The sequence below is a fragment of the Canis lupus genome, chromosome 2, assembly GCF_011100685.1.
Source record: "Canis lupus familiaris isolate Mischka breed German Shepherd chromosome 2, alternate assembly UU_Cfam_GSD_1.0, whole genome shotgun sequence".
In the NCBI taxonomy this organism is placed as follows: domain Eukaryota; kingdom Metazoa; phylum Chordata; class Mammalia; order Carnivora; family Canidae; genus Canis; species Canis lupus.
This window is the reverse complement of record NC_049223.1, coordinates 44754650-44766900: the sequence shown is the minus strand read 5'-3', so window position 1 is coordinate 44766900 and position 12251 is coordinate 44754650. Positions and strand designations below refer to the sequence as shown.

Below are 12251 nucleotides of genomic sequence, written 5' to 3'. Positions count from 1 at the left end.
TAAAATGAGTCATCCATGTATATGGAACTTGGGCTCCTCCCTCCTGCTGTCCTGAGACTGTACACTTCACAATAAAGAATTAGCATGTTAGCTTTTTCCACCCCATTTCCAATGAATGAGGGCTAAAACAATTATTCACTTCTGATTCTTGGGAGTTACTCAACTAATCCTATTTTATTAACCATATTGTACGTCTCTTTTGTATTTCCTTCCTCACATTCTTGTATTTTTTTTAATACTTGTAGACTCCAGATAAATGTATAGATAAGCTCACAGTGAGTTTCATTTTGTAATAATTTTAGAGAACTTTGTAATTTGGCAAAATAAAAGAAGCTATTTTTATTTAATTCCTCAAATAAAATTCCACTGGAAAATTGAAAGCACAGTCTAATGTATTTTCAAAAAAGGGATAGCCACCATTTCCTCACCATGATCTGTTGCTATTCTCTCTAAATCCCTATGCCTGGCTTCTTAACACTTTAGAATTTGTGTGTAATGAAATACTAAGAAATTTAATAATCTGAATGTCCCTATGGTTGGCTTAAGGATTTTACTGAGATCACAACCAAAAACCATTTTCTTTCCTTTTTGTGCAACTGAAGTGTATTTTGTAGGACACCTGGGTGGCTCAGTGGTTCAGCATCTGCCTTTGGCTCAGGGTGTGATGCTGGGGTCCTGGGATCAAGTCCTGCATTAGGGTCCCTGCATGGAGCCTGCTTCTCCCTCTGCCTAGTCTCTGCCCCTCTCTCTCTCTCTTTGTGTCTCTCATGAATAATTAAATAAAACCTTTAAAAAAATGAAGTGCATTTTGTTAGGAAGAGTATTTGAAACTTTAGTTGCCAATCAGTCCCAATTAATTTTTTATTTTTTATGATATATGTTTTTTATGCTTTTTTTTCCCTTTTGGCACCCTTAAGATCAGCACTCAAGACTAGTAATTTAGATATTATATTCCTTTGTATGTTTTTTTTTTTGAGAAAGCTTTATTTCCTAGTGTAGAAAGTCACCAACAAATGTCACCAAGCTCTCTCCTTTCCCAAGTACTATTTACTAAAGCCATATATGTAAAGCAAGTATGAAATGCTGAACTGTATTACTTTGCCTAAACAGGTTTTTTTTTTCTTATTATACAATTCTGTTTTTATTCCATAAACATTTTCCAAGGTTTTTGACAGGTCAATTGTTTCAGTTAAGAATATTTTTAAAACTACCTATTTTGTGATGTTAACTATATTAAATTGGGAATGCAAACAAGGAAGACATAGTATTGCTCTGCAAACAATCTGTAATCTACTAAGAACTTAAGACAAACATATACTTGAGAATGACACAAAGTTGAATATAATTAGTGCCATAGCAGCAAGGGACATAATAATATGAAATCTTTTGTTGGGAGGAAGAATAGAACCATTAAATCCTGACTATGTCAGTCTTAATTTCATATTTCTGTTGGGATATCAACAAAGGATGTGATCCTCTAGAGTTCTTTGGATCATCCATCCAAAATATACATTGTATTATTGTACAGTAATAGATTACTTTATGATGTCACTTATATGAGGCACTTAGAATAGTCAAATTCATAGAGATGGAAAGTGGAATAGTGGTTGCCAGGGGTTGAGGAGAGGAAAAGAGGGAAATTTATTATTTAAAAGGAACAGAATTTCAGTTTTGCAAGATGAAGGGTTTTGGAGATAGATGGTGGTGATGGTTGTGACAACACTAAGAATGCATTTAATACCACTAATGGTATGCTTAAAAAATGGTTAAGGTTGAAAATTTTGCTATGTGTATTTTACTACAATAAAAATTCAGAAAAAATTATAGGATTGTACTGTATTCAGTACGAGAGAAAAAAGATTAATGAATTCACAGGCTGATATAGAAGAAAAATGTAATCAAAATAACAACAGTTTGCTAGGTTCTGTACATGGTTTATAGAAAGGGCTAGGGTACCATGGATTCAGATATAAGAGTGTGACTAGCTTTGTGCACAGTCATTGGAAATTGGGGTGCGTAGAAAAGGGGGTAGCAGTATATATGAAAGCTTCATACAAGAGTTGATATTTGAGCTGGCCTTAAAAGGTGAAAAAGAGGGGCACCTGGGTGGCTCAGTCTGTTAAGCATCTGTCTTTGGCTCAGGTCATGATCCCAGAGTGCCAGGATCCAGCCCCGCATTAGGCTCAGGCTCCCTGAGCCTGCTTCTTCCTCGGCCTCTCCCAGAAGCTTGTGCTCTCTCTTGCATTCGTGCTCTCTCAAATAAATAAATAAAATCTTTAAAAAAAAAAAGCTGAATAAGAGTTGGAAAAATAACAGAGAAGGTATTCCAAACAGAGGCACAGAGGTATTAAAGGGATCAAACATCTATAAATTGAGCAAAGTTGTCTGGCTGAAGCACAGGACCAGTGGAGGAGAGTGGTAGGAGGTGATGTTAGTGACACAGATGGGTAGAGGCTACACTGCTTATCATGTTTAGATTATGTTCTAAACCAATAGCCTTAGTCAGAAATAGGCTTCAGGATTACTTGTGAAGGTTTCAAAAATACATATGGTCAGATTTATCACTGAAGATTTGGTTTAGTATGTCCAGAGTGGACTCTGGGCTTCTTCATGTTGTCAAAGGTCCACAGTAATTCAGATGGGCTTCCAGACGCCCTATGATAGGTAATATGACACTGCTAAAGATTTTATTTTTAAGGCATGTTAAGGTTTGGGATGCCTGGGTGGCTGAGTTGGCTGATTATCTGACTCTTGTTTTTGGATCAGGTCATGATCTCAGGGTCATGGGATCAAGCCCGATGTTGGCTCCATGTTCAGTGGGGAGTCTGCTTGAGATTCTCTCCCTCTCCCTCTGCCTCTCACCTCTGCTCATTCTTTCTCTCTTTCTGTGTCACCAAAATCAATCAATCAATCAATCAATCAATCAATCAATCAATCTTTTTTGGAAAAAAAGTGTTAGTGTTAAGGTTCACTAGCTCTAAAGACTCTAAAGGCAGTATGATATAGCATGTGGGGTGGATGGGACCTGAAGGGAAAAAGACAAGACAGAAGGTTTATAAAGCAGATGAGAACTAATGACAGTTTGGGTGAAGACAGTGGCAACAGAGGATAAGAATAGATTTGAAAGGCATTCCGAAAGTCAAAATTATTGGACTTGATGGCCAAGTACATCACAATGTATAAAAGAGAGAAATCAAAAACACTGCTCAGATTTCTATATCAGATAACTGGATGACGGTGCATCCATTAACTGGGATAGAAAATGCTGGCATAAATACAATGTCTGGTAGATTGTCAAACAAGTGGGTGCTCAATAAATGTTTTTTGAGTGAATAAAACCCCTCTAATAATAATGATCATACAACTGTGGATTGTAAAAAAGATGAGTAAAGATTTTGTCAGTTTTGTTGGTTTTTGACAGATCTAGATGTGCTGGGGAGGGGAGGGAGTAGGCTGTGAGGAAGATATGCAAAGCAGGAGATAACATCAAAGCAAAAACCCACAAAGGTTAGAAAGTTCTAGAAACAGTGAGTAGATCAGTTTACCTCTATGATAGTGAGAAGAGACTGTAAAGGTAAAATGGCTTCATGGTGTGGTATGTCTGAATGTCAGGCTAAAGAAGTTTTAATTAATTCGGAAGGTGATGGTAAGTCATGGCTTTTATGCAGGAGTCTTTAGGATGATGGTCTTTAGGACACTCTTACAGCAGCAGTGGGATAGGATGGCTTGGGACAGGAAGAAATCTAAGGGAAGAAAGATCAGTTAGGAGGCTACTGTGAGGGTAGAAGCAAATGATAATAATAAGAAGAACAATGATGGTCACAGTAGGAATGAGAGGCAGGAGCAGAATCCAGAGATATTTCAGAAAAAAATTAATATGTAAGATCAAGTTCCAGATTGAGGTGGTTGGAGGTTAGAATTGGATTCAGGGTGAACCCTGGGTGACAGAGTGTTGTGGTGTCAGTGAGAAGAAATAATGGCATCGGGAAGGTGAGCAATTTTAGGCAGAGATAAATGATTCCGAGGCATCAGCAAGGTATCCAGGTGAAGATATATTTTGGGCACCTGGAAATGCAACACTGCAGTTTAGAACACAGACTGGAGCCAGAAATGTAAACTTGGGAGCCATCCGGTATAAGTGATAAATGATGTGCGTGAGAGGATAGGAGAGCCAAGGAAAGTAAAAATGAGCCCAATGGAACAAACCATGGGGGTACGCTTACCCTTGGCTGGGTGAAGGAAATCTTGGAAGTAGAAAGAAAAGCAGTCCCAGGGAGGAACGAATAATTTGGAAAACATACCTTTCAATAAGAAAAAAAGTGGGGGTGGGGAGCAGAGCTTCAAAAAACAAAGAGTGGTAAAGAGTCAAATAGGGAATTCGAGGCTGAGGAAGACTGGTATAGGGCAGGTGGTTGGCTGACAGGCGAGGAAGCATTGGTGGGGATGATGCTGGGTTGACTGGGGTGAGCGAGGGAAGGTGCCGGGTAGGCCATATGGAAGCCAAACGTCTCCACATCATTTCTGATGCCAGAGCCAGAAGTACCGAGAGCTTGGTTCCTGGCCTTGTTGCCATTTGGTTGTAATGCATTCAATTCTTGGTATTCTCAGTAGTCATATAACTTTCACTGAAACAACAGGGCAAGCACTGTGGGTGCAAACAGCATTTGGAACATGATTCATGAACACTTCGGGTCCGGAAGCACTGGGTCTTGATGCTTCCCGAGAGGAAAGCATCAAAGTTAAAATGACCATTTTGCACAGCTGTCTGTGTGCCAGAGCTGTGGGTGACAATTAACCAAATATCACCGCACTATTAATTGAACAAATCTTTCTGTCACTAATTTGAAATGGTACTCTCATCATAAACTAAGTCCCCAGATGGATTTGTGTCTATGTTTGGACTCTGTTTCATTCCATTTTGTACCAAACCTGCTGGTATTTAATTGGGATTGCCTTGAATCTATGAATTAATTTGAGGAGAACTGGCATCTTTACAATATTCAGTCTACTAAAAAGAAGCATACTTAAGCCTTCTTTTATGTGCCACAGTGGAAGATAATTACTTTTTCATATAGTCCCAAGCTCGTCCTTTTCAGTTTATAGCTATATATTTCCTTTTGGAGCTGCTATTGTAAAAGCATTATTTCTTGCATTGTAAGTGTGTGTGCATCTGCGTGTGGAAGTGGGAGAGATGTAGGTGTTTTCTCAGATGACCAATTAAAAATCAAAAGAAATAATCTAAAGCAAATTGAAGTTTTAAATAGCATCTGACCTTCAATGAGCTGATATACATAAAAAAAATCACTTTGGATAATACTGTGATGTAAAATGGGGAAAAATGAATGCAGTTTATTTCACTTTTGTCTGGCTAACATTTCCACACATAAGCCAAGCTGTGACTGCAGTTGAAATGTGATGTCTGTTGAGGCCTGTTACCAGCAGTGGGAGCTCCATTTTCCTCTTTCTACCACACGAAGCCCTAGCTAGATGCTGGCTCTTGCCACCTGAAAGCCAACTCTGCTTAGTCCTGCTGCTTTGAATCCATGACCATGACCATCAGGTCTCCCACGTGTCCTCCCAAGGCGCTGGTGAATAGGCTTCAGGAAGCTGCACAAGCTCTCCGCTGCAGAGCATACTCACCAGGGACAGAGGGGTTTGCACAGAGTTGATGTAGCCACGAGTCAGGACACGCTTGGCTTTTATTTCTGCCTTTATCCCAGTCCTCCAAAACTTTTCAACTTGAAGAAAAACTGAGAACTATTTAACAAATCTGGACAAGGGGTCAGCAAGCTTTTATTGCAGACAGCCAGAGAGAAAACGTTTCAAGCTTTGTGGGCCATATGGTTTCTGTGAAAACAACTTAACTGTGCTGTTGTAGTGTGAAAGCAGTCCTAGACAATAAGGAAAATGAGCCTGGCTATGTTCTAATAAAACTATTTACGAAACAAGTGGTGGGCCAAATTAGGCCCAGAAGCCAGACTTGGCCCTATGGTTCACAGTTTGCAAATCCCTATTTTAGACCAGCAAATTTCCAAACCATTTATTATTTATATTGAAAAAAAATAACAGTCTCCATGGAACTTAGCGTGACAGGCTGCAAAGCACTGGAAGGTTAAAATGTAGAAAATCACCAGAATCAGCTCTCGTATCAATCTCTAAACAACAACCCTGAGCATAGCTTGTATTTGTCTGCTTTATGAAGCACAAGGGGATTATAGTATACAACAAACACACATATTACACTAAAGTGTGGTCACTGCTTTGAGGGGGAAGAGAAAGTCAAATGAAAACACCGTTATTATTAGTGATGGGAGTATTTGTTCTTACTTACCAATCCTGTACTGCATTGAAGGATTCTTCATTTGTGATGTCATACATTAAAATAAAGCCCATGGCCCCACGATAATAGGCTGTGGTGATAGTCCTGTATCTTTCCTGGCCTGCTGTGTCCTAAAAAATAACAACAATAATCTCTCAAAAAATAAGGCAATACATACTTGGGGAAGTGATTAATTATTCCAAAAACAGTCATAATAGGGAATCTAGATTATACTTGCAAAGTATAACTATATATGTTTTTCATCTTGTTTTCCCTCATGATTTTCATATGGCAGCTCTGCAATATTATGAAAAATTCTTTTTTGGTAAAGATCTAGCTCAAAATACCTTCTACATATGTTCATTCCTGTTAAGCAGCAGATAACCATAGATAATACAATAAAAAGAAAGATTATACATATCAAAGTCTGTAACTTTTTGTATAGTTTAAAACCAGAGGGGTTCATTAGTCCCATCATTATGTATTTATAATCTATCTAAGTACAAACCACTGTGGGAGAAAAGAAGAATTTCATGAAAAGGTCCCTGCTTTTATTTTTTTTTATTTTTTATTTTTTTTAAAGATTTTATTTATTTATTCATGAGAATGCACAGGGAGGAGAGAGAGGGGCAGAGACAGGCAGAGGGAGAAGCAGGCTTCATGCAGGGAGCCTGATGTGGGACTCGATCCAGGGTCTCCAGGATCACACCCTGGGCTGCAGGCGGCGCTAAACTGCTGAGCCACCGGGGCTGCCCGGTCCCGGCTTTTAAAAGCACGCAGTTTAATCTCAGTTCATTCAACTGTAAAGGACTAAAAATACCTGCTTTGTGTGAATGTTTGAGTTAACAGACCTGGACTTCCTGCTCTCCTATTACATTGCTGGGGGAGCATGGACAAGCCATAGGACTTCTGTAACTAAGCCTCTCTAAAGTCTAGCATGTTTGTTGGGAGTACATGAAACAGTGTATGTGAAGTGCCTCACACAGAGCCTGGCACACAAACAGCGGTCGATAAATGCCAAGTATTAACTGCTGTTCCTAAAGGTTGGGGAGGCAAGGCTAGCATAAGATGGGAGAGAGGAGCTTACAAATACAGGGGTTCAGGACCTGCAGAAGAGATTGCACACAATAGTGAGATCTGGGAATATGCAGACACATCACTGAAGTCACCTATGTCATGTACTGCTGTTCAGTGTAGCTCAAGAAATTATTCCTCAATTCAACTGACTCTTGCCCATTTGTCTTCACAGGATCTGGGTTATGGCTTATAATACCATGCTCCTTGGTTTTCCCCTTCACCATTTATCCTGAAGACCAGGCTCTGATTTCTCTTTCCTAGTACTTCAGGTGCTGAGCACTTTGGACAAAAATGTTATCTTCTTCCTGACTTTAGTCTGGATCCTCGTTCTCCTCTTATTCCCAGAGATGCCTCCTTTGCACACAGAGTACATCCCAGCTTCCTCTAAGACTGAATAGCTCTTAGAGGGGAAGCTAATGTGTTGGATGATACAAGAATAGCTTCTTTGTTGTCAAAATGAAACTAACATCTCCTGGGTCTCACCCTTGGGATGGGCTTATGCTGGATATGCTATTCCTCAACCACAGGTATTCTGCTTGGATGCTTACACTCCACCATAGACTAACCCATAAGAAACTTGAGATTGCTTACAATTTTCTCCTAATCTGTGTGGTATGGTTTACTCACCCCCTGCAATTTCAAAGGAGGGTGTTCGAAGAAGGCTGAGGAAATCAATAAATGATTCCAGAAGAACAAAGGGGCATGAAGCAGAAGTTGAAAATTAGCCAAGGGTGTTACTTTTCATGAAACCAGCAACAAGGACCAGGGGTGGGACTGGCCTGACTAGAAGATACTTATGTGGTGATATCAGGAGAATAAATTTCTAAAGATAGGATGGAACCAAATTATGGTACCCCAAATAGCAAAAATAGAGCAAAATCTGTGGGAAAGAGAAAACAAAAAGGAAGGTATAGATTTTACCACATGAAAATTTGACAATTCCCTGAATATAAAAAAAGGTATTAATAAAATTTAAATGATAAATAAAGTGAGAAATATATTTGCCTTGTAGCAGAGAGACCAAAGGTTACTCCCCTTAATATATTAAGTAGTGCTAGAAATCATTAAGAAAAATGTTAAATAATCTAATTTATAATTGTTGATATAGAGGCACATGAATAACTAATTAATCTGTAAGAAGAGTTGAATACCAAGCATAATAATGCTGCAGAGTTGCATGTCTACATAAGAGAAGTTTCCTGGACATTATATGAATGTTTTATTATACTTTGATTAGTATTTTATAAAAATGCAGATGTTTGAGATAAATGTGAATACCATAAACTGCATAAAATTGGGAAAAATAGTTAAATTTATTAGGCAGAAAGAAGCCAATCTTGAGCTCATGTGGATATTCTTAATTCATCGGATTTAATTCAATGAACAGCATATCCAATTGTGAAATAAGGAAAAACTTTAGAGAACCAAATTTCCAAGGACTATATTTACAAAGCATTAAATAATCACAGACTATGTAATATATTTTCAGCTGTTTGGGGAACAAAACATCTTATAACTAGGCATTTTATTCTCAAACATCTCCTTTGGTGGTGGGTGCCTATTTTTCAGAATGTGTTATATATAAAATTATCATTTTTTTTCTTATTGTGAAGTAACTTTAAATGGCTGTCTAGTCAATGATACTGTAATAGTGTTGTATGATGACAGATGGTAGCTCCAGTTGCAGTGAACTCAGCATCAGGCATAGACTTGTTCACTATGTTGTGCACCTAAAGCTAACACTGTATGTCAACTATACTCAAATAAGAGAGATTTTTAAGGTCATAAGAAGTAGGTAACAATTTTATTTATTGTTTTTTTTTCTTTTTAAAGATTTTATTTATTTATTCATGATAGAGAGAGAGAGGGAGAGAGGGAGAGAGGCAGAGACACAGGCAGAGGGAGAAACAGGCTCCATGCAGGGAGCCCGACGTGGGATTCGATCCCAGGTCTCCAAGATCGCGCCCTGGGCCGAAGGCAGGTGCCAAACCGCTGCGCCACCCAGGGATCCCCATAGGTGACAATTTTAAAAAGATAAAAATCTAGAGAAAAAAAGCTTTTTAGCATTGATTGAATAGTCTTCCCACAGGTTGGGGACCCCATTCCTGCTGCCTTCTCTATGTAACAGACAGCTTTCCCCTGATTTTTCACTAGGAGAAAATAGCCAGTACACCCAAGGCACTGCTGAAAGGTGACCCAGACCCTTCCTGTCAGGCATGTCTTCCACATAGACACTGAATAATAGTGTGTTGGAAAAACTATGACATCTCTTTCTTCTTGACCTCTTCTGGCGATGGCTTCCCTTTTCATAAGATGTTAATTTTATTTTGACAGTAAAGAAACTAGTTTTAGCATGATAAAACATACATTTCAGTCTTTGAGTGTATTTAATCTTTGAGAGAGCAGAAATCAAGGCCCCATTATATTATGATTGATATGTTACAGGAAACCACACGGTTGGATAGCCACTATCAAAATTTGAAAGTAGATAGAAGGAGACAAAAAACAGCTTTCATGAAAAAAAAAAAAAAAAAAAAGGAAGCTTTCAGAAAGCATTTAAGTCACAGCAAGGATCAGGACCTTCCTCACCATTCTGATTTGAACCCAGAAACACAATCTAACTGGAGGTAGTTGTCACCTAAAAGCTCTCAGGGAGAATAAGAAATTGCACCACATAGAGGTAGTGTTTTAGGGAATACAGAGGGTAGTTTTCCTTCCCATTGCAAAGACAATAAAAAAGAGTAAAACTAAGCTAATAAATCAGGCACCAAGTTGGCTCTTCATTGGTTTTGAGTCCTGAAAACAATTTCAGAATCACAAACTCATTAGCATATTCTCTCCCATGGTATCAGGAAGAAAAAGAAGTCAGAAAAACACTTCATTACATTTGACATTTACTAATGATGATAGAAGGTTGTATCTGAAAGAAAGGAACATTTTATAATGTCAAGTGCCACTAATGTAATTAAATGTGAGCAGTCTCAGAAGGTAACTGGCTAAAATGGGACCTCTTCTCAATTTGCTCAGAAAAATGGCTCCAAACCTTGGTTTTGCACTGTTCCTCTGCTCGATTAATTCTGATAACTGGGGATACCTGCTGATTTCCTATAAATGTAGGCTTCCTATAATTGAAAAACACAACTGGAAATCTCTTACAAAGAGATTGAACATGAAGAGAACATGAAGGTTAAAAATATGATTAAAAGTGAAAACTTTCTTCCATGAAAGTTAGCTGTCATTATCTTCTCTTCTAAAAAAAATAAAATCATTTTGGGTGGTTTAAATATTTTGATTTCTCATTCATGTTTGTTTTGTTTTGTTCTTAGAGAGAGCTCCCGTGCAAGTGAGTGGTGGCATGGAACAGGGAAGGGGGACAAGTGGGGAAGGAGAGAAAGAATCCTGAAGCAGACTCCCAGCTGAGTGTGGAGCCCAACGTGGGACTCAATCTCATGACCCTGAGATTATGACCTTAGCCAAAATCAAGAGTCAGGTGCTTAACCAACTGAGCCACCTAGACACCCAATTTCTCATCCATGTTTTTAAGAGGGATTTTTGACTTTAATGATGGGTTTGATTAGCAATACTTGAGTATACGTTAAGAAAGAACTGTAAAATGTAAAATATTAGAGCTTGATAAGTAGAAGTGATTCAGTTTGAATTTTGGAATTTTTGTCTTTGCTTTTTTTTGCCTTCATTTTTTTTTCTGATGAAATATTCTATATATTTTTAACTGTATGTACTGCATTCCCAAACTCTTCTGAAGTTATGCAGAGATAATGTGCAGTTTTAAGACAGAGGGAATAGCCTTGGTTTGTAAGGTCTGAATTACATTATAATTTGATTTTTGTTTATAATGCTCTCTGTATTGGGGTAAAGGGAAAATGAAAGTAAACATTAGGAAAAGAATATAACTCAAATAGTATCACCACAATCAAAATACATTTACTGAATGTCGAGAGAGAGAAAAATAGATCGAAGGATAGATTATCCTAGTATATTATAAAATAGATAATTTTATATGTGAAGAAACTAAACCAAACACATTGATGTTAACTCATCAACAAAAGTAATTTAATTAAAGTAAGGGAAATAATACGTGATATCCCAAAAAGATTGTCAACAGAAATGCAATATGAAGATCCTGCAACATAAGACATAAAACACACATTATTGAATTTCCAACACACGTTATTGACTGTCCAAATAGGCACAAAGATATGAAATGGAATAAACACTCAGTCATTAAGCATCCAAAGAAGTAGTAGTCTCTTGTGCTTTGCTACCTATTACTTGTAGGAATTATTTTGAATCATCAAATGAAGATTAAACTCTCCTTAATATAGTTTAATATTACTGCTGATTGATCGATTCATTGGTTCATTTGTTCATTCACTCAATAAACATTTGGTGAATACCTACTACCAGGTAGGGATTGCAATCAGTTTATTTTTATTTTTTTATTTTTTTATTTTTTGCAATCAGTTTAGATTGAATTTATAATCTATCTGTTGGAGATATGTTTCTGTATATCTTAAAGCTCTACACATTAAAAGCATTTCATTAGTCAGAATATCATATTCCCTACATGACAAAAAAAATCAGTAAAATCATGAAAATATCATTTCTAAAGAACAAGACAGCCTAGCAATTTAAAATTATAATTGAGGCCACCTGCTCAGCAGTGAGGTTTTCTGGTTCATGGCCACTGAGTGGTCTACATTGTATTCCCTCTGAAAAATATGTTTAAACTCTAACCCCAGAACTTGTGAATGTGACCTTATTTGGAAATAGGGTCTCTGTAGGCATAATCAAGTTAATATGGGTTCATGCTGGGTTAGGGTAGGCCATAACTAGT

At 37.7% G+C, this 12251-nt stretch overlaps 1 protein-coding gene across 2 annotated transcripts in view; it reads right to left on the bottom strand.

Moving 5' to 3' along the window:
* RAB3C (RAB3C, member RAS oncogene family) overlaps positions 1-12251 on the bottom strand; it is a 273189-nt gene that overhangs the window by 146549 nt on the left and 114389 nt on the right. For both annotated transcript variants that reach the window (XM_038530649.1, XM_038530648.1), the window contains exon 3: positions 6332-6450. In XM_038530649.1, coding sequence (XP_038386577.1) covers positions 6332-6450 — 119 coding nt within the window. The remainder of the gene's footprint in view (positions 1-6331; positions 6451-12251) is intronic.